Source organism: Puma concolor, chromosome D1 (assembly GCF_028749965.1).
Source record: "Puma concolor isolate L17-30 chromosome D1, mPumCon1.1.hap2, whole genome shotgun sequence".
NCBI lineage: Eukaryota > Metazoa > Chordata > Mammalia > Carnivora > Felidae > Puma > Puma concolor.
In genome coordinates this window covers 9,749,030-9,767,819 of record NC_141676.1, presented here as the reverse complement: position 1 = coordinate 9,767,819, position 18,790 = coordinate 9,749,030, and the positions used below count along the sequence as shown (strand labels likewise).

Here is an 18,790-nt window from a genome sequence, read left to right as displayed (position 1 = left end):
CACCTCTGTTCCTCCTTACCCAGGGAATGGTCCTGTCGGCTGAGTATATCAAGAAGAAGCTGGAGCAGGAGATGGTCCTGTCCCAGGCCTTTGGGCGAGACCTGGTGAGGCACTTTCCCTGCCAGCGAGCCCTGGCCACGCTGGCCCTGCCTCCCCGAGGGCCACACTGGGGGCAGGATGCGTTGAACGGTGGCGCCTCCCCAGCAGGCCAGGCTCCTACAGCCTCCTTTGATACCTGGCTCCCGGCCCCTCCTCACTTGCTCAGTCCCTCCCACCTGCTCTGACGCCTTCCTCTTTTGCACCAGCATTTCTTGGGCTCCCCTGCTCAGCCCCACCCAGTTGTGAGCACCTGTTCCACGCCAGGCACTGGAGGCCCGAAGATGGTTCGGGCCAGGGGCTTCAGAATCTAGAGCAGGCGATGGAAAATCGTTGCAGAACCGATCAAAAGGGGGTCACTCTGGTCGGGGTGATCTCCCGAGGTGCTGCCAACTGCTCTTCCCAAAGCCAAGCCGTCCCTGGTCCCCGGAGAGCCCAGTCTAGTGTTTGGGGCACAGAAACAAGGGCAGGTGAACAAGCGATTATAACAGAGTATAATCTTTACAGAACGTACGCTGTTACACCAGAGTATGGTCACCATGTGTGAAGGTCTGCCACAGGTGTAGATGCAGCGTCTAGGAGGAAGTCAGCCTCTCCTGGAAAATCAGAAAGGGCTTCTCCAAGGAGGTACTCTGAGCAAGGTTTGGAAGGATGAGTAGGAGTTTGTTAGAAGAGTCCCCCCAACAAGTTGCTCTGCGTGAGTCTAGCTTGGCCCTCTCTCTCTGCCCCGGCAGCCGCACAGCACAGACACGATCCCGGGACTCCGGGAAGACCCATCCGCCTCCCTGGTTTCAGCTAGTCCAGACAGTCAGCGGGGCAGGGCTCTCAGGTTTCTCTCGGTTTTCAGGGCCGCGGAACCAAACACTACGGCCTGATTGTGGTGGGCCACTCCCTGGGTGCAGGCACGGCTGCCATCCTCTCCTTCCTTCTGCGCCCCCAGTACCCTACCCTCAAGTGCTTTGCCTACTCCCCACCAGGGGGCCTGCTGAGGTGAGCAGCCTGGGGCCTCAGAGTTGGCTTGGGTTGGCGGGGGCTAAAGACTCGGGAGCTGGCCCCGGGCAGTCTGGCTTCTGGTCACACGGGCGCCTGGGAATGGCCCGCTAAGCGCGGGGGGTTGCTGCATCAGATGCCAGGCAGACCCCAGGATCCACTCCCGGCAAAGCCTCACTGGCAGGAAAGGTGCGACAGGCAGCGGGCGGCCTGGCCTGGCACCCGTGAGCTCCCCGGAGGGCCTTGAATCAAAAACTGACCCCAGGAGTGCCGGAGCGGGGCCCGCTCACCACCCCTGCCTTAGCACCCCCTGGCTTCCTTTGCAGCGAGGACGCCATGGAATACTCCAAGGAATTTGTGACAGCTGTGGTTCTGGGCAAAGACCTTGTCCCCAGGCGAGTCGCAAGTCACAAGTTATGCCCTCTCTCCACAGTCCCGATCCCGGTGGACTGTTCCTCCCTCCCCGGGGGATTCCCATCTCCCCGGGGGGAATCCCAGAGCCCCCAGAGCCGGAGGATGGGTGGCCCCACCCTGCCTGACCTCCCTTCCCTGGCTCGGCCCTGCCGAGCTGCTGACTCCCGCCTGCCTGTCCACCCCTCCCACCCTGTGATCCTGATGGCGTGGTCTTTTTGTTTCTGTGGCTGCCATGTGCCTGCCCGCTCTGCCCCCACACCCCGCGCCTTTCCCGGGCCCTGGCCAGGCCAGGCTGACACCCGTCTTGGCTCCTTCCCCAGGATCGGCCTCTCCCAGCTGGAAGGCTTCCGCAGACAGCTCCTGGATGTCCTGCAGCGAAGCACGAAGCCTAAAGTGAGCCCCCGCCCCTCCCTCCTGCCAGGGCACGCTGGGCCCTGGGCACCTCACCTGTCCTGTGCCCTGCCTGTCCCTTGGCACAAAGCACAAGAGGCCCCAGCCATGTGAGGCCAGGCTGTGTGTGGCTGATGTCATGGGAACCCCGGGCCCTCAAACTCTCAGACCTCCAAGCTCACCACGTCTCCCTGCTCCTTGTCCAGAGGGGGAAACTGAGGCTGAGGCCCAGAGTGGGCAGGGGACTTGCTGTTGCTTACACAAGCTGTAACTGAGTCAGGAAGGGAACCAAGGGCTCCTGAGTCCCCATCACCCAGAGCTTCCTAAAGTCAAGAAAAAGCAGGCCCGAAGCCCAGTGCTTCAACTTTGCGACAGGAAGCCCCCTGCCAAGCCCGCTGCGGCTCCCCAGGCTCCATGAGCCAGGCTGCCACCGCCGGAGGGGATCTGGGTGCACTTTGTTCTGATGTCCGCTGTGGCTAAGGAGAGGATCAGCCCTTCCTCATACCTCATCAGGTCTCAGAGGAGGACACTGGGGGGCTCCTCCTGTGGCAAGCTGGCCTCAGCATGCCGGGCAGGGGTGGGTGCTGTGGCCAGGTACCCGGAGACAGGCAGGCAGGGGCTGACCTGCACCAGCTTGTCCCCTGTGACCCCCAGGCCGGCCCCCACCCCATTAACCATCTCTGCCCAATTTGGCCTGTTCCCAACCTTGGTGCCCATGACCCTCCGGCAGGCAGGGCCCTGGGTCAGGCACCAGGTGGCAAAGGTGGGCAGGGCAGCAAAGCCTTAGGGGGCCATGTCTGCCTGGAGGAGCCTGGTTCTGGAAGGTAGAGCTGTTCCTATCAGACCCAGGCCTGTGCCCTTGTCAGGCCCAGGAGGCAGGTAGCTGGGAGCCAATCCAGATGTGCCCAGGCCTGGTAGGTGCAACTGTGATGAACTTCGGGTTCTGTTCTGTCTCTGACTTAGGAAATGACCTAGAGCAAGTCCCTTCCCTTTGCTGGGCTGTTTCCCCATCCTCTAGATAAGGGGTTGACTGCTCTTCCAGCCCCTTTCCAGCCCTGACATTCAACAGTGTCATATCATCTGCCCTTGGCATCTGTTTGGCCATCCTGGCCACCATATGCCTCGGCCACTGCGTCCTTAGGTGGGCACTGTCCTTTCCTCCACCCATGGCCATCCCAGCTCCCACCTGTCACCAAGGGCCCTCCTTCTGAGGACGCTTCTGCCCCTGCCCACCCAGCCAGCCCTGCTCAGCTCTCTCCCCATCTCCCCCCTGCCCCGCACAGTGGCGAATTATTGTGGGGGCCACCAAATGTATCCCCAAGTCGGAGCTGCCTGAGGAGGTGGAGGTGGCCACGCTGGCCAGCACGCGGCTCTGGACCCACCCCAGCGACCTGACCATCGCCCTGTCAGCCAGCACCCCTCTCTACCCACCCGGCCGCATCATCCACGTGGTCCACAACCACCCAGCAGAGCAGTGCTGGTAGGGTGCTGCCCGCGACCCCGGTCAGCTGTGGGGGAGGCAGCAGCCAGGGGGGTGGGGGACTGGGCTGGCCTTGCTTCATCACCCCTCGGAACGGGACGGGGCGGGGGTGGTGGGCAGAGGCTGGGAGACACTGGCCCAGGATGCTCACTGCAGGGGCTGCCCTATCCTGGGGCGCTGGGAACGGAAGAAAAGTCCAGAGCGGGGCTCCAGGCTCCTCCCTCAGCCGTCTCAGACTTTGTTCCTGAGTAGCTCTTCCCACTTAGGGGCCATGTAAAAGCGGAAGCCCTGGAGGGGTCACCCTGAGGCCCCGGCCAGCTCACACCTCAGGTGTCACTTGGCATCCCCTCCGGGATTAGGTGGCAGCGGTTGTGACGGGCGGGGCGGGGGTGGGGGGAGCGCGAAGGTGGACAGGCTACACATCGACCTCTCTTACTTCGTGCTCTCAGAGGGTCGGGCCTGGATCCTCCCTCCCAGCGACCCCTCCTGCCCAGGATTGGGGCAGGTGTGACCCAGGCCACGAGCGGGTAGTAGGCTGTGTAGGGACAGCGGCTGAGGCCCATTTGGCACAAACGGTTCCTGGCTGGGGTGGGGGTGGGGGTGGGGTGGGGGCTCAGGGTGAGGCGAGAGCAGGGGGCCCGGGGACCTGGGGGCCTCGGCCAGGGAGTCACCCCCACTCAGCTTCCCTCCGGCGCCTGTGTCCCCAGCTGCTGTGAGCAGGAGGAGCCCACATACTTTGCCATCTGGGGCGACAACAAGGCCTTCAACGAGGTGATCATCTCGCCGGCCATGCTGCATGAGCACCTCCCCTATGTGGTCATGGAGGGGCTCAACAAGGTGAGAGACCCTGCGCAGCCCCGGGCAGTGACGTCACCTCAGCACCCACAGCACTTTGCTGGCCTGTCTCCGTCCCCATGTTATGAGCAAGGGTGCGGACTCTCAGAGGAGTGAACCAGAGCTCGTGTTCTGGCCCCCACACCTCCGTGGTCCACATCGCCACGTGGCCCCGTAGTGGGGAGCTTAGGAGATTCCCAGGGACCTGTCCCCGAGGCGGGCTGAGCTTAGAGGGCCTGGAGGCCACCTGGCACTTGACAGGTGCACCACCACCCACAGGCACCCTCAGCCATCACCTGACCGCGGAAAGGCTGACCATAGGGAAGGGAAACCCCAGCCTGGCCCATCTGTGGGGCAGGCCTTCCTGGTGGGGAAGGGACCTGGGGTGGGGGGACAGGAGCGGGGCCCGGCTCACCCCACGAGGCTCTGGCCTGAGAAGCCTGGCCTGCTGCCCCCCCCCCCCCATGTGATTGTCACTCCTCTGCCACCACCACCACCACCACCAGCTTGCCCGACCCGTCCCCAGGTGCTGGAGAACTACAACAAGGGAAAGACGGCCCTGCTCTCTGCTGCTAAGGTCATGGTGAGCCCCACTGAGGTGGACCTGACTCCCGAGCTGATCTTCCAGCAGCAGCCGCTGCCCACAGGGCCACCCGTGCCCGCCGGCCTCGCCCTAGAGCTGCCCACCGCAGACCACCGAAATAGCAGCGTCAGGTGAGCCCCAGGCGCCCAGCCCCAGCCCACCCCAGAGGCCGCTACAGGTGCCACAGTGTGTCCCAGAGCACGAATGTCTGTGCGCGTCTGTACTCTGTGCACGTACTGGGCCCACGTGTTCACGGAGCTCTGTGCACGTGCACAGGAGAACTCGATCTCGATCCCCTCTGCTCAGGGTCTCCCGATCAGCTCCCACTGCCCCCGAGTCTGCCATCACTGAAGCCCGCGTGGGATAGTGGCCGTCTAGGGACGCACAGACACACGGCCACAAGCACACAGGTTCGCTCGTGGCCATCTGGTCCCAAACAGATGGATACCCATGCACTTACATACGTGCACACATATGTGTTTGTGTTGAAGCGGACACGTGTGCATACGTGTTCACAAATAGCTCTAAGTGCACAGAGAGCCCACGCCAGGACAGGCAGCCGTGCACGTGAATGTGTGAGCGCACCTGTGCCCAGACCGAACCACGGAGACACGTTTGGGGTAGCTGACATACAGACGCTTGGTGTGCCTGCCGTACACAGAACCCAGAGCCGTGCATGCATGCTCCCAGGCCCACCCACACTCCGTATTCATGCACACTCTTACCAGGGGGTGGCTCTTACACGGTGGCTCCTGGCGGGTGGGAGTCTTCCTGGCTCTCTGGGACCCTGCCCGCCCAGGTTACAGATTTGGCCAGGAGGCTGCTCAGAAGGGTGGTCGCTGCTTCCTGGCCCTTGGCGGGGACACCTGGACGTCTCTCGCTCTCCCATTTGTGCATTTCCTGTGACAACTACATGACCACATGAGGGAGCCAGTGTCCCCTCGCAGCAGCGGCTGCATCACCGCCCCCCCCTCCCGCCCCCCCCACTGCCTGGTCCAGTCCCTTCCGCAGAGGGCTCCAACCCATGGCAGAGGCTGGAGGAACCCCAGTGTGAGGAAGAAAGTGATCACAGTCCTGGGAGAGGTGGGGGGAGATAGGGGGGTGGGGAAGGGTGGTGCTGGTGCTGAGGGTCTGAGAGCCTGTGGGGGCAGCTCTGGGCAGTGCTCTTACCCCTTCCCCCTTCCCCCTCCCCGCTTCCCCCTTTCCCCTCCCCCCTTCCCTCTTCCCCCTCCCACCATTGCCTCATGAGTGACCTGGGGCAGCCAGTCTCTCTGAGTCTCGGGCTACCCACAGGTACAAGGTGCCCCAGCAGTGCTCCCAGCGGGGGCCTTAGGCCTTCAGGGCTCCCTACCCACAGCATTAGCCAAACAGGAGTTGTTTTTAAAAAACAACGGTCCCTGGGGCGCCTGGGTGTTTCAGTCGATTAAGCCTCAGACTCTTGATTTCGGCTCGGGTCATGATCTCACGGTTTGTGAGTTCAAGGCCCACATCAGGCCCTGAGCTGACAGTGTGGAGCCTGCTTCGGATCCTCTGTTTCCTCTTCTCTGTCTCTCTCTCTCTCTCTCCCCCTGCCCTGCCTCTGCTCACTCGCTCTGTCAAAATAAATGAACATAAATAAGTAAGTAAGGGTCCCTGGGGCGCCTGGGCGGCTCAGTAGGTTAAGGGTCGGACTCTTGATCAAGGCTCAGGTCATGATCTCGCGGTTGGGTTCTTGAGTTTAAACCCCACATCCGGCTCCTTGCTTGGGATTGTGTCTCTCCTTCCTTCTGCCCCTCACCTCCTTGTGCGCTCTCTCGCTCGCTCTCAAAATAAACTTTTAAAAAGCCCTTTTAAGAAATAAATAAAAAAGAACTTAAAAAGAAAAAAAATAAGGGTCCCTGCCCCGGGCCGTTCAACAACCGCGAAATTGACTCTCCCCTCCTCTCCTCCCCGAGTTCCCTCCCACCCGGAGCGAGTGGGAGGAGTCTCTGCCCCTCCTGACTCTCACGCCCCTCCCTGCCCCGCCCTCCCCTCTGCAGGAGCAAGTCCCAGTCCGAGGTGAGCCTGGAGGGCTTCTCCGAGGGGCGGCTGCTGTCCCCGGTGGCCGCGGCCGCAGCGGCCCGCCAGGACCCCGTGGAGCTGCTGCTGCTGTCCACCCAGGAGCGGCTGGCGGCGGAGCTGCAGGCCCGGCGGGCGCCGCTGGCCACCATGGAGAGCCTCTCAGACACCGAGTCGCTGTACAGCTTCGACTCGCGCCGCTCATCAGGCTTCCGCAGCATCCGCGGCTCACCCAGCCTCCACGCCGTGCTGGAGCGCGACGAGGGCCACCTCTTCTACATCGACCCCGCCATCCCGGAGGAGAACCCGTCCCTGAGCTCGCGCACCGAGCTGCTGGCGGCCGACAGCCTGTCCAAGCACTCCCAGGACACGCAGCCCCTGGAGGCAGCCCTGGGCAGCGGGGGCGTCACCCCGGAGCGTCCCCCCAGCGCGGCGGCCAACGAGGAGGAGGAGGGGGGCGGCGGCGGCGACGGCGGCGGGGTGGCCCCGGGGGCCGAGCTCGCGCTGCACAACGGGCGCCTGGGGGACTCGCCCAGCCCTCAGGTGCTGGAGTTCGCCGAGTTCATCGACAGCCTCTTCAACCTGGACAGTAAGAGCAGCTCCTTCCAGGACCTCTACTGCATGGTGGTGCCCGAGAGCCCCACCAGCGACTACGCCGAGGGCCCCAAGTCCCCCAGCCAGCAAGAGATCCTGCTCCGCGCCCAGTTCGAGCCCAACCTGGTGCCCAAGCCCCCGAGGCTGTTTGCCGGCTCGGCCGACCCCTCCTCGGGCATCTCACTCTCGCCCTCTTTCCCTCTCAGCTCCTCGGGGGAGCCCATGGACCTGTCGCCCACGGGTCTCAGCAGCCAGGAGTGCCTGGCAGTGGACAAGATCCGGACTTCTACCCCCACCGACCGAGGGGCCAGCCCCGCCAAGCAGGACGACCTGGTCATCTCGGCTCGCTAGCACCCCAGGCGTGGCTGCCGGATGAGGCCCAGGCCAGAGTAGGTGGCCCCCCGAGCTCCTGGTGGCTGCCCCCAGGGCCAGGCTGCTTTGAGGAGAGGCCCCCAGGGGCCGGTTTAGCCTCAGGCACGGGACACTGCTGCTGAGCTGGGGGTCCACGTCCCTACCTCAGCTTAGGACCACCAGGCGGCTGGGATCTGGGTCCTCCAGATTGGGGAGGGGTGTGATGCAGGGGGGAGCCTGGGGCAGCCGGCCCGGTGGGCAGGGCAGCGCTCTGCCCTCTCGGCCTGCCTGTCCCCCACAGGGCATCCCGGCACCCCCTATTCCAGGACCGGCAGTGGGCATGCTGACTCCCCATCACTGCCCTCTGGCTGCTCTCCCAGGGCCCAGATGGAGAGCAGCCCTCTCCCCACATATTCACGTCTGTGGTCCAGGCTGGCATCTGCCCTGGCCACCCCCCAGATCTGGTGCCTGCTGGCCAGCCCCCTGGGGTGACCCCACACCAAGGTGGCCCGCAGTGCTGTGTATGTTTACAGAAGCCGCTGGGCTGGGCTCGGGATGTTTCCTGGGCTTGCAAGCCCCCCTCTCCCCCATCGTGTGTTCTGAGCAGGGAAAGGAGGAAGGCCAGGCTCCACAGAGCCCAAGGCAGCCATGGAGCCTGGAGGGGCCTGGAGGAGGGTGGGATCAAGACTGCCGCTTCTCTGCTCCGTGCCCCTCATGCCGATCTCTCTGGCAGGGGGTCCTGGGCACCCTGGCCTGCCCTGTCTGCCCATTAGTTCCTGGCTTGCCTTCTACCCCCAGGGATCCTGGCCACTCAAAGGGTGGAGGGCACAGGTGTGACCACCCCTGGCTGCAGAGTCAGTGCCCTGGGAAGAAGGAGGGCACCCAAATCCCCCTTCCTTTGAGGGCTCCGTGTAGCTCCTTTATATCACCTCGCCCCCACACCTAGGCAGCCTCAGGCCCTGGGATCTGAAACCAGACATGCCTCCACCCCACCCCCCCCAGCCCCCCTCTTCACTGGCCTGAGCTCCTTCCTGGCAGCAGGGTTTTCTTCCCTACTCCCTGCCCCACCCCCCCATCAATGTCCTGTCGGCAGGAAGCAAGGCCAAGAGCAGGGTATTGTGGGACCCGACTAAAGGAGGTGCAGGAGGGCCAGGGGCTCTGGGGCTGTCCTGGGTTACTGGAGGCCTCCCTAGCCCACACCTGAGGGGGGTTCCTTCCCTGCTGGGTTGGGGAACCACAGGGAGGTGGAGGCCGGCCTTTCCCCAGAAGCCCAGTGGGGGAAGGTCCGAGCTGGCGTGGCGCGTGTGTGCATGTGCATGAGTGTGTGGCGCTCCTGAGGAAGGGGCTGCTGGGGCCCCCGCCCCACCCTACCTGCCCTGCCACTTTCCCAGCCTGCCAAGAACACAGCCAGTGACTGCGATGGGGGCCCGAGCCCGGGGGGGGGGGGGGGTGCGGTGCACAGGACGGGCTCGGTCTCAGATGTGTCCTACCTGCTGCTCTGATCCCCGGTTTGGAAAACCGATGTGTGCCCAGACGCTGACTGCCCGCTTGTGCCTTCGTCTCCTCGGAGGCATACTCCCCCACTCTGGCCCCCCAGGGCCTCTCTGGGGCTGCTAGACGCATTCCCCTGACCAAGACCCCCCACCCCACACCCTCATCTCATGATGACTCGTATCTGGGGCCTGCGTCCTGACCCTGGTCCCACACACAGCTGGGACTGGCCTGGACACTGCCCTAGGACCCCTGCCCACCCTGACGGATGGAAACAGAGACGTGGGAGCTGGGCCTCCCTCCCTCTCTGACACCCACCCTCACCCAAGACTCCAGGACACTCCCCCACCCCCCCACCCCCCGCTGCAGGCCCGCTGCTGGCATAGCCTGGGCCCAGCGCAGAAACAAAATGGAATCAGTAGCTCTTAGAGTTTAAAAAAAAAAAAAAAAAACATCGTAAATCAGAGTAAAGTTCCAACAAGCACCTCAGCCAATTGCAGGGAGAGACTTGGTGTCTGGCCTTTTAATTCCTCCTCTGCCAGGGTGGCCCTGGGACCTCTAAGGGGGCGTGGTCCCCACCCACGCCCAGGACTGAGCCATCAGGGACAGACCCCCCACCCCCAAGCCCGCAGCCACACAAAGGTTACAGACTTGGGGCTGGGGCAGGCTCGGACTCAGCCCTGGAGGCCCCAGGGTCAGCCCACCCCGAACCCGCCCCCTCCCCACCGCACCCCTGCAGGATGGGCCTGCTGCACATCTCTCCCCTCCTCCCGACACCGCACTTGGGGGGTCTGAGCCACCCCCCTCAGCCCAGCTAGGCTCAGACCCACTCCCCCTCTGTCCCCCAGACTGCAGCACAAGCTTTCCCAGCCTCGAGCGGGCCTGTCCTCCCAGGGGCCTGGGTGACCTCCATATGCAATCGGTAGCGAGCAGCTGGGCCCCACAGACACTCAGGCACTGTACGTGCCATCCCCCCATGACTTTTTGTACTTACTGTATGAAAGATCCAAACTAATATTGCTGTAAAAAGGAGAGACAAATTAATATAGCTTATTCTATAAATATATCTGTATATAAAGGTTTCTGTATATTGTATAGAGCTGTGTATAAACTGGATGTAGAAGCACCCTCGCTGCCTTGAGTGCTGTCTTCCCAGCAGATGGGGATGGGGGTGGGGGGGGGCCCTGAGACTGGCTCTCACTGCTGTCGATGCCCTGGTCTAGGACCACACTCAGAGAGACAGAAGCCACTCGAAGCCCCACGCGAATGGGGGCAGACCTTTGTCGAGCCCTGCCCATGTGAAAGTCTTCCCAGGGGATCCGAGTTCATGACCCCATTAGGGCCTTGAAAGATGGGACTCGGCAGCCCCTTTCTCCTCCCTGAGGGGTCTGGGGCTCAGAGAGGGTAAGAGACCACAGAGCCGGCATGTGGGGCACCAGGCTGGTCTGACAGTTCCCACGCCTTCCCCCCGCCCGATACTGAGAACTAGAACAGAGAGAGGATGCCACTAACTCCAACACCCCCCCCGCCCCCCCGCCACCAGCAGGGTAGCACCGAAATGCAAGGGCCACTGGAAATCTTTGCTGAGTGCTTCCTCAGCAGGGTGCACAATACCCAGCCAGGCGCACTCAGGGAACCCCAGGGACCCCAGCCCATCCTGGGGACACTGAGGCCTGGGGAGCGGCTGCAGGGCCTGGGTGAGTGGGGCATCCCGCCGGCACCAGGCCTGACCTGCCTCCTCCACACGGCAGGTGGCGCTGTTCCTCCAGCCAGTCGCAGGGCGATGGCACAGTGCGGCCCAGGCACTGACCTGGCCAAGCTCTGACCTGACCTTGACCTTCCCTTTCCTACACTGCCCACCCTCTCACCCCGGAGTCCAGAGTGACCCTACTTGGTGAAGTTTGGGGGAAGGTGATGGAGCAGTACCTTTCTTCCAACCCCAGCCTCTTTGGACAGACGCGGAAGCTGAGGCTTGATAAGGGCCAAGTCGTGCTTAAGGTGACTCAGGCTGTGGGGACAGTTCTAGGACCAGAATTCAGGCCCCTGGCTGAGGACTCTGGCCTCCACCCTCACCTGTGTGGTTTTCAGAGGCTCTTCCCACTGTACAGTCTGAGTTTGCAAATTATCCTATCCAATTAGTGCAGAAGCAGAAGACACAGAGGGCCAGAGAGGTTCTGTGACTTGCCCAAGGTCACACAGAGGATGGAATGGGGAAGGCCTGGGGCGGCGCTGTGCCCCCCCATCCCCACTCAGGCCCTGTGGTCAGCCCCTTCTGTCTCAGCTGGGAGGGAGGTGGGAGAGCGAATGTCCTGCAGGGCTCCCCTGACCTCTCTCACCCCCTGGCCTCACTGACACTACATTCCCACATACCTTGGGCCTTCCTCTCTTCCTCTGTAAAATGGGCAGATGCCAGGGCTGTATGAGCTCATGGGGGCCATCAGGACTCCTGCAGTAGGGAGGCCTGGCCATCTGGCTAGCTGATGAGTCCCCGCCCTCCCCCCCCTGCTCCTGGGCTGGCCTCGGGGCCCCGCTACTCTGTTACTCCAGTGCCCCTCAAGTCTGTAGCTCCCTCTCCCCAGTGCTGCCTCCTGCCGGCCCTGCGGCCACTCAAGGGCCGAGGGAAGTGAGCTGGAGTGGAGGAAAGCAACATGTATTGATCACTCCCCGGGCTTTTCACCTACACACTGTGAGGCGGGAATAATAGGCTGATTTACAGACGAGTCCTCCAAGGACCGGAGGGCAGGCCTTGGAGGATGGCGGAGATGGCTGCAGGGATCAGCTGCGTCTGCTGGGCCAGGGATGAAAAATCGGTTGGTCACTCGTTAAAACGGCTTGGCGGATGGGGACTCATCTCTATGGATGGCTCCCTCAAAGCCCCGGTCACGCAAGATTCCCTTGAGCTCCCTCACCAGCCCCTAGCTACCGCCCTGCCCCAGCCAGGCTTGGACCCCAACTTCATTATGGAGTTTGGGGGTGGCGGCATGGACTTCCGGCTCAGCCCTGGAGTCTGGGACTTAAGCCCCTCCTCTCCCCCAGCCCAGAGATGGGAACCACGAGGGCTCACTGGCATAGTGGAAATCAGGGGAGACGGTAGGGCCAGTCCACCTCACACAGGATTAACCGGAATCTCGACCTCCCACCGCGCCCCCCCCACCATCCAGCTTCAAGGCTACCCCCAGAGGCTTAACAACCCAACTTGAGGCGTCAGGGTGGCGGGGATACGACATGTGCATATCCCACTCCTTTGAGGACCAATACGAGGACCACGCTCAGCTCACCACGATGGCCCTCAGACGGTGGACATTTCAGCGCCACGTGGAATAGGGTGGAAGGACCTGTGGGTAGGTGGAGGCTTCGAAAGGAGCCGGCTTTCCAGCTGGTCCCCGGGCGACTCCTAAAATCAATTCATGTTCAAAAATCACATGGCGTAGGCGGGTGCCTACTTTGTCCGCAGGCAGGCCTGACCGGGTGGGGGAGGGGGCAGGGCAGAGAATAACAATTGTCTTAAGGGAGGCTGCAGAGGGAGAAAAACCTCTGGGGTGTATCAGCTGGAAAAGAATAGGCATCTCAGTGTGGCCCTCTCCCCCCTTCGCAGCCCGGCCCCTGCGGGGGGAGTCCGGGTCAGCACACACAGCTGGGGCCTCCAGCAAGATCCCATTCTATATATCTAAGAGCAACAGCTCGGAGAGCGGCCCCCGCAGGGACAAAACCTCATTGTGAGGCGTCCGCCGGCCTGGGCGCCCCCTCCCCCAGCCCCAGAACTGTCGTGGCATTGACCCTCCTCGGTGGGCCACCGCGGGCCTGCTGACTGGGCCACATCTGGGGCTCTGGCACCGGCCGCCCCTCCCCCATGGCTGGCCCCCGAGGATGGGGAGGGCTGCCTGGGTGGGAGCAGTTTCCCACGCCCATGCCCACTGAGCAGCCCGGCTCGTGTCCCCCCACGCTCGTCTGGGGGGCCATCAGCGTGGGGCGCGCTCAGCTGGCTGGGCTGGCGTCTCCAACTGCCGGCCGTCCTCCTACCCCCCTGGGGTGGGTCCCTCTGTCTGTCAAACGGTGGTCAGGTGGGATCGGTTTCCCAGCTCTGACTTGCCGGATCTGAGGATCCCAGGAGGCTATGGGCAACTCCACTCCGTCGTGAGGCTATGGGCTGGGTCCAAGATGCCACAATTCTCGGCTTCCAAAGCGTCAGAGGTGTTCCGCAGTTGGAAGACGCCATCATCCTACATTCGTTCCATGTACGTTTACCGAGCCCGCACTGTGTCCCAGGTAGTGTTTCTTGGCGTTGGAGCTAGAGCGGTGACCGAGCGAGAAAAATCTCTTACCCTCACAGAGCTTCCAATCTACAGCAAGAAGGGTAATCACAAAAACTAAATAAAAGTCTTGTACACGGTGAGAAAGAAAGGTAGGTAGGGGGAACTGCTTTAGGTAGGGTGGTCAGAGATGTGATGACCGATCCAAGACCTGACTCCTGAGAAGGAACCAGTCATGTGGGGACAAGCATCATAGACAGGTGGAACAGCACGCAGGGCAGAGGCGTGCCTGGCGTGTTCGAGTGATGGCAAGGAGGCCTCGGTGGAGAGAAGAGCAGGAGCTGAGGGCAGTGGTGTAGGCTGGGGCAGATCGTACGAGGCCTCAGGAACCAGGGCAAGAGGTTTAGCTATGGTTTTGAACGCAAGGGGAAACTACTGATTTTGGCAAAGGAACAACATGATCTGATTTACATTTCCAAAAGAGTGGTTTGGGAGGTTCTGGAGCCCATCACTGAGGGGAGAGGCAGTGCAGTTGGGCAGAACAGAGATGAGGAGGTGCCCCTGAAGTGGAGACAGAGAGACGGGGATGGTCGGTTTAGGAGGTAGAACCTTCGGGCCTCACACCAGCACACAGGGAAACAGTGACCGAGAGGCCGTGTTCCAGGTCAGCCAGGATCTGGCTCTGAATGCTGCCTTTGACCCCAATTACCTCGAAATCTTTAGATCTGTGCTGTCCAACACCGCAGCCACACACGGTCATTTAAATTTGAACTCCTTGCTCCGGTCGGTTAAGCATCTGACTTCGGCTCAGGTCAAGATCTCACACAGTTCATGAGTTCGAGCCCGGCATCGGGCTTTGTGCTGACAGCTCAGAGCCCGGAGCCTGCTTCGGATTCTGTGTCTCCCTCTCTTTCTGTCCCTCCCCCGCTCACACACTCTCTCTCTCTCTCTCTCAAAAATAGTAAATAAACATTAAAAACAAAAACAAAAACGAATCTGACCTGCTTGAAATGAAATAAAGTGGAAAAGGCAGTTCCTCAGCCTCCCTAGCCACATTCCAAGCGCTCAGGAGCCACATGTGGCCAGTGGCTTCCATACGCTGGACAAGGCAGGGAACGTTTCCATCGTCACGGAAAAGTTACACAGGGCAGCGCTACCTCCGACAGTCCTGAACATCACTGAGCCTCAGTTTCCTCATCTGGAAAAGGCACATAACCGTATCTCCTTGGTGGGACACCTGAGAGGGTCAAACGAGGTAACTGACACCTGTGACATCCCGACTGCGAGTCTGACACAGTGCTCACCGGATGTGGGTTGGTGTTCTTGCTGAGGTGGGGGTGGGCAAGGGGAGGAAAGGGGGTGCCTTCTGAGGTTTGCTCTGAGACTAAGGTTCAGAATCCTGCTACCCTCCCCTGCCCAAGGGGAGGGCGGGGACTACGGGTCAGGGCGTGGCCGTGGCCCCCGCCACCCCGCCCCTGCCCGGCCCGCACGAGCCCCCCAACCCCGGTAGGACCCCGCGGCTCGCCCGGCCGCGGGGCTGCAGCGCGGGCCTGGCCGGCAGGGGGCGCAGGGCGCGGCGGGCGGGGCGCGGGGGGCGGGCGGGGGCCGGGCCAGGGCCGCGCGAGGGGTGAGCGCGGAGGCGGGCCGGGCGGGACCGCAGCCGGAGCCGAGCCGGGACTGTCGCGCGGGCCGCGCCGGCGATGCCGCGCCCCCGGGCCGGGCTGTAGCGGGGCCGGGGCGGAGTGCGCGCCGGGCAGGCCGGACATGGAGGTGGTGGACGAGACGGAGGCGCTGCAGCGCTTTTTCGAAGGTGAGGGACCGGGGTTGGGGGGGGGGGCGCGGCGGGGGGGGGGGGGACGGCGACCCGCCTCGCTCTGGGAACCCCCGGGCCGATCCCTCCGGGGCCCGGGACCCCCGACTATGCTTCCACCACTCCGGGACTCCCCAGGATGCCTCCTCTGGGCCGGGCGCCCCCCTCCCCAACCCCCCCCAGGCTGGCACCAGCCTGCCGCGCTGGCTCCCGGGGCTGGGAGTCTCCTGGAGGTTAGTGCCCACCTCCACCAAAGTTGGGCACCCCCTCCCTGCCCCCCGCAGCGCACAACTTCCTTGAAGCTGCCTCCCCTTCCCTGCTTGTTCCTTCCTTCTAAATGCCTCCCAGGATCTGCAATCCCCCGCCCCCTAAAATCTGACACTTCCCACCCCCAGTGCCCTTCCCGAGTTTGGGGACCCTTTACTGTGCTTCCCTGGAACCTCGTACAGACCCAGACTCCCAGACCCCCTTTGAGGTGGGAACCCCAGGATGCCTTCCAGGATCTTCCATGCCTCTTAGGCTGGTACCCCAGCCCCCAGCATGCCTTCCAGAGTCTGGGCCCCCTGCCTAGAGATTCAGGCCCCTGTGTCCCATTCAAGCGGACACCCTACCCCCAGCCTGACTCCTAGGAACTGAGACCTCCCCACTGTGCTTCTCTGAGACTAGGACCCCCTTCAAGACTGTCAGCCGCTTTCTGCAAGGCTGCTCTCTCCCGCAAGGCTGAAATTCCCATTGAAGCAGCTACCCCTCCCCTGCCCGGGGCTTGGAACCCCTCCCCAACATTCCTCCGTGGGCTGGATTCCCCCCACCCCCAAAGGCTTTCCGGGGCTAGAACCTTCTTGAAGTCGGCATCCCTGCCGCCAGCCACCTCTGCGCCCTGAGACCCTCCCAAAGTTGTGAACTGCATCCTGCCGGCCCTCTGAGATTCCTCGGGGCTGTTTCACCCACACCTGTCCCTGGAGCCCTGCCTCCTCTGGCCGTTGCTCCCCACCCCAGGAGTGACCTCACCCCCTCGCCTCGACCCTGATAGTACCCTCCCCGGGGCTGGGATCTACACACACCCTACAGTATTTTCTTCTACCCCTGCTCCCCGCCCACCCCCCCCCCCCCACACTGTGGTTTTGGAGATCTGCTCCTGCATCTAACCAGACTGTCCTCCCCTCTTCCTGAGTAGCCTCTGCCCCTCCTCCAGGTCTGTCCCCCTCCTCCAGGGTGCTGGATTCAGGAGGGATGGGACAGTGTGGGAGGAGGAGGCAGAGGTGCAGGCTGACATCTCCCAGCCCACTCTGCTTCTCAGACCCTCACGGGAACATCTAGCCAGACCCTCTGGCCCCTCTTGTGCTCCTTGCCACCAACTCGGGTAGCCAGGCCTCTGTCCCTGCCCTCTCTCCAGTCCCTAAGCCCACATCCTCCTCAGTGGGAACCTGCCTCTGGGGGTGGGGTGGTCCACGGGGCACCACGGTGCTGGAGCCGTCTGGCTGCAGAGCCGTGAATAGTGGCCCGAGGTTCAAGCCTCGTACCTCGATACCTTTGGTGTCCAGGAGGGAGAGAGGAAGGCCTTTCTTTGCCTCAGCGTCTCCCTTTCTGTGACTTGGGGGTTAGCAGCCTTTGTCCACTCCTGCTTGCTGAGTCGGTGAGGACATCCCTAGCCCCGGGCCTCCTCGCTTCAGGGTTGTGGACACCCCAGCAGACCTGGACCCCAAGAAATCAGGCTTGGACTAGGTTAAATGGTTGATCCTGAGGTGGTTGGGCCATTTGAGGGTCTTGGCAGTCACCTCCCAGGTGACTTGTTCTCTCTAGATGCTGTTCATCCTTTATGAACCCTCAAGGGGGCTGGAGGCCCCTGGGGAAGCAGGAAAGGGACATTGCTCCTTGCTTGGGGGTATTGTTTTGGGGGTGCCCTGAGCCAGCTAGATACCCTGGATGACCCATGGGCCAGCCCCCGCCATTGCTTCCTACAGGACCCCATGCCCCAGGCAGAGGGGTGGGCCCGGCTGGCCCAGGCTCCCCACCTCCTGAGCCAAACTTTCCTTCCTGGCCGTGGGTGGGGGGTGGGGGCTGACGCCACAGCTCAGCCATGCGGCCGGCCTGGCAGGGAGGCTGTGCGGCTCCCTCCGGAGAGATAAGAGGAGACTCAAGAATGTCTGTGGGGAGCGGGGGGCGGGGGGGGGGGGTGTGGGGCTGCCCGCTGAGGTGGGTGGAGGGAGCCAGGGGCTGGAGAAGTGTTCCCAGAGCCTGAGATGGGGGGGAAGGTGGGCGGGTGCTAAGGGTTAGGACTCTCCCTGGCCACTTGGGAGGGGAAAGCCTGGCAGGGATCAGGTGTTCCATGGTGCATGGGGGACAGGCCCGAGTGTGCTCGTGAGTGTGAGTGTGAAAGCAAGTGAGTGTTGAGCGTGTGGGTACGTCGTTCCTGAACTCTCGCACTTGGGGCTGGAACCTGAGTTCTCGTCCTGGTCCTCGCTTGGCCTTGGTCACTCTCTGTGGACAGTGGGCGCGACGGGCAGGGTCTGTGCCTTCAGCTCTGGGTTGGAAAAGGGCTTTGCTGAAGGGCAGGGGCCTGCCGAGACCCCTTGTCTGACATCGCCCCTCTCTAGGAACACCCAGCACATGTCCTGGGTCCTGCCCTGTGCAGTGAGCCAGGCTGTGCCCTACCCCAGGGTGGTGGGCTGGGGGGCTAAGGCGCTTTGGGCCTCGGGTGGGAGGCTGGGACGGGGCGGCCCCTCCAGGCTGGTACAGCCGGGCCCCCGTGACCGCCCTGCTAATCCCCTAGAAGGAGGCTACGGCCGCCCGGATCGGCGGGCACAGGGCCTTGCAGAGAGGGGACCCTCCAGGCAGGATGCACTGGGTCCCGGCAGGTAACAGCGTCGCCTTGGCAGGTATATTCCTCTCATCCTGATCGGGTGGGGCCTTGGGTTCCCAGAACCTAGTCAGGGACAGGGCCAAGACAGCATCAGCAGATCCCGATAGAACCTTAGAGGCTCTGGGGCCAACTCGGCCCCTGCTGCTGAGAGCTCTGTGACCCTGTGCTGAGCTCTCACCCTCTCTGGGCCCCTTTTCCTCACCTGCCAGACAGGAGGGGGTGGCAGGGAAGGTCTTGATGATACTTTCAGATCTGCTGAGCCTTGTCTCCCAGCCCTGGGAAGGAGGGATGTTTTTGAGCATACAAGGTGGAGGGTGCCGAAGTCTGGTTCCAGGGGCACATTCCCCCCCTGCCCCCTGCCGTCCGCCGCCTGCCCGGCCCCAAAAAACAGGTGCTGTGGAGGAAGCCTTACAGACTGAGGGCAACTGGGCTTCTAGGAGGTGCTGAAAAGACCTTTGAAAGGCTGGGGGACCTCCACTCGGCCTCTAGAGCCCCACAAGGGCTGGAGGTGGGAGGCTGGGTTTCCACTCCTTCAAGGCCCGATGGGCGGCTTGGGCCGGTGACTTCCCTTCTTTGCTCTCATGTCCTCTCCTGGAGTAGGCAGGTGGAT

General features: G+C 62.8%; 2 protein-coding genes across 15 annotated transcripts in view; both read left to right on the top strand.

The window, feature by feature from the left end:
- Positions 1 to 10,386, top strand: part of DAGLA (diacylglycerol lipase alpha) — a 62,493-nt gene extending 52,107 nt beyond the window's left edge. For all 5 annotated transcript variants that reach the window (XM_086677218.1, XM_086677220.1, XM_086677219.1 and 2 more), the window contains 7 exons: positions 24 to 104; positions 944 to 1,086; positions 1,413 to 1,893; positions 3,174 to 3,370; positions 4,078 to 4,207; positions 4,731 to 4,918; positions 6,806 to 10,386. In XM_086677218.1, the coding sequence (XP_086533344.1) occupies positions 24 to 104; positions 944 to 1,086; positions 1,413 to 1,893; positions 3,174 to 3,370; positions 4,078 to 4,207; positions 4,731 to 4,918; positions 6,806 to 7,769 (2,184 nt within the window). In that variant the 3' untranslated portion in view covers positions 7,770 to 10,386. The remainder of the gene's footprint in view (positions 1 to 23; positions 105 to 943; positions 1,087 to 1,412; positions 1,894 to 3,173; positions 3,371 to 4,077; positions 4,208 to 4,730; positions 4,919 to 6,805) is intronic.
- A 4,777-nt stretch (positions 10,387 to 15,163) lies between these two features.
- The window catches only part of MYRF (myelin regulatory factor), a 33,830-nt gene continuing 30,203 nt past the window's right edge, over positions 15,164 to 18,790 (top strand). For 8 of the 10 annotated variants that reach the window (XM_086677203.1, XM_086677204.1, XM_086677202.1 and 5 more), the window contains exon 1: positions 15,165 to 15,320. In XM_086677203.1, the coding sequence (XP_086533329.1) occupies positions 15,275 to 15,320 (46 nt within the window). In that variant the 5' untranslated portion in view covers positions 15,165 to 15,274. Of the gene's footprint in view, positions 15,321 to 18,118; positions 18,197 to 18,790 lie in introns of those variants that run through there. The other 2 variants (XM_086677205.1, XM_086677199.1) reach the window with 2 other exon arrangements.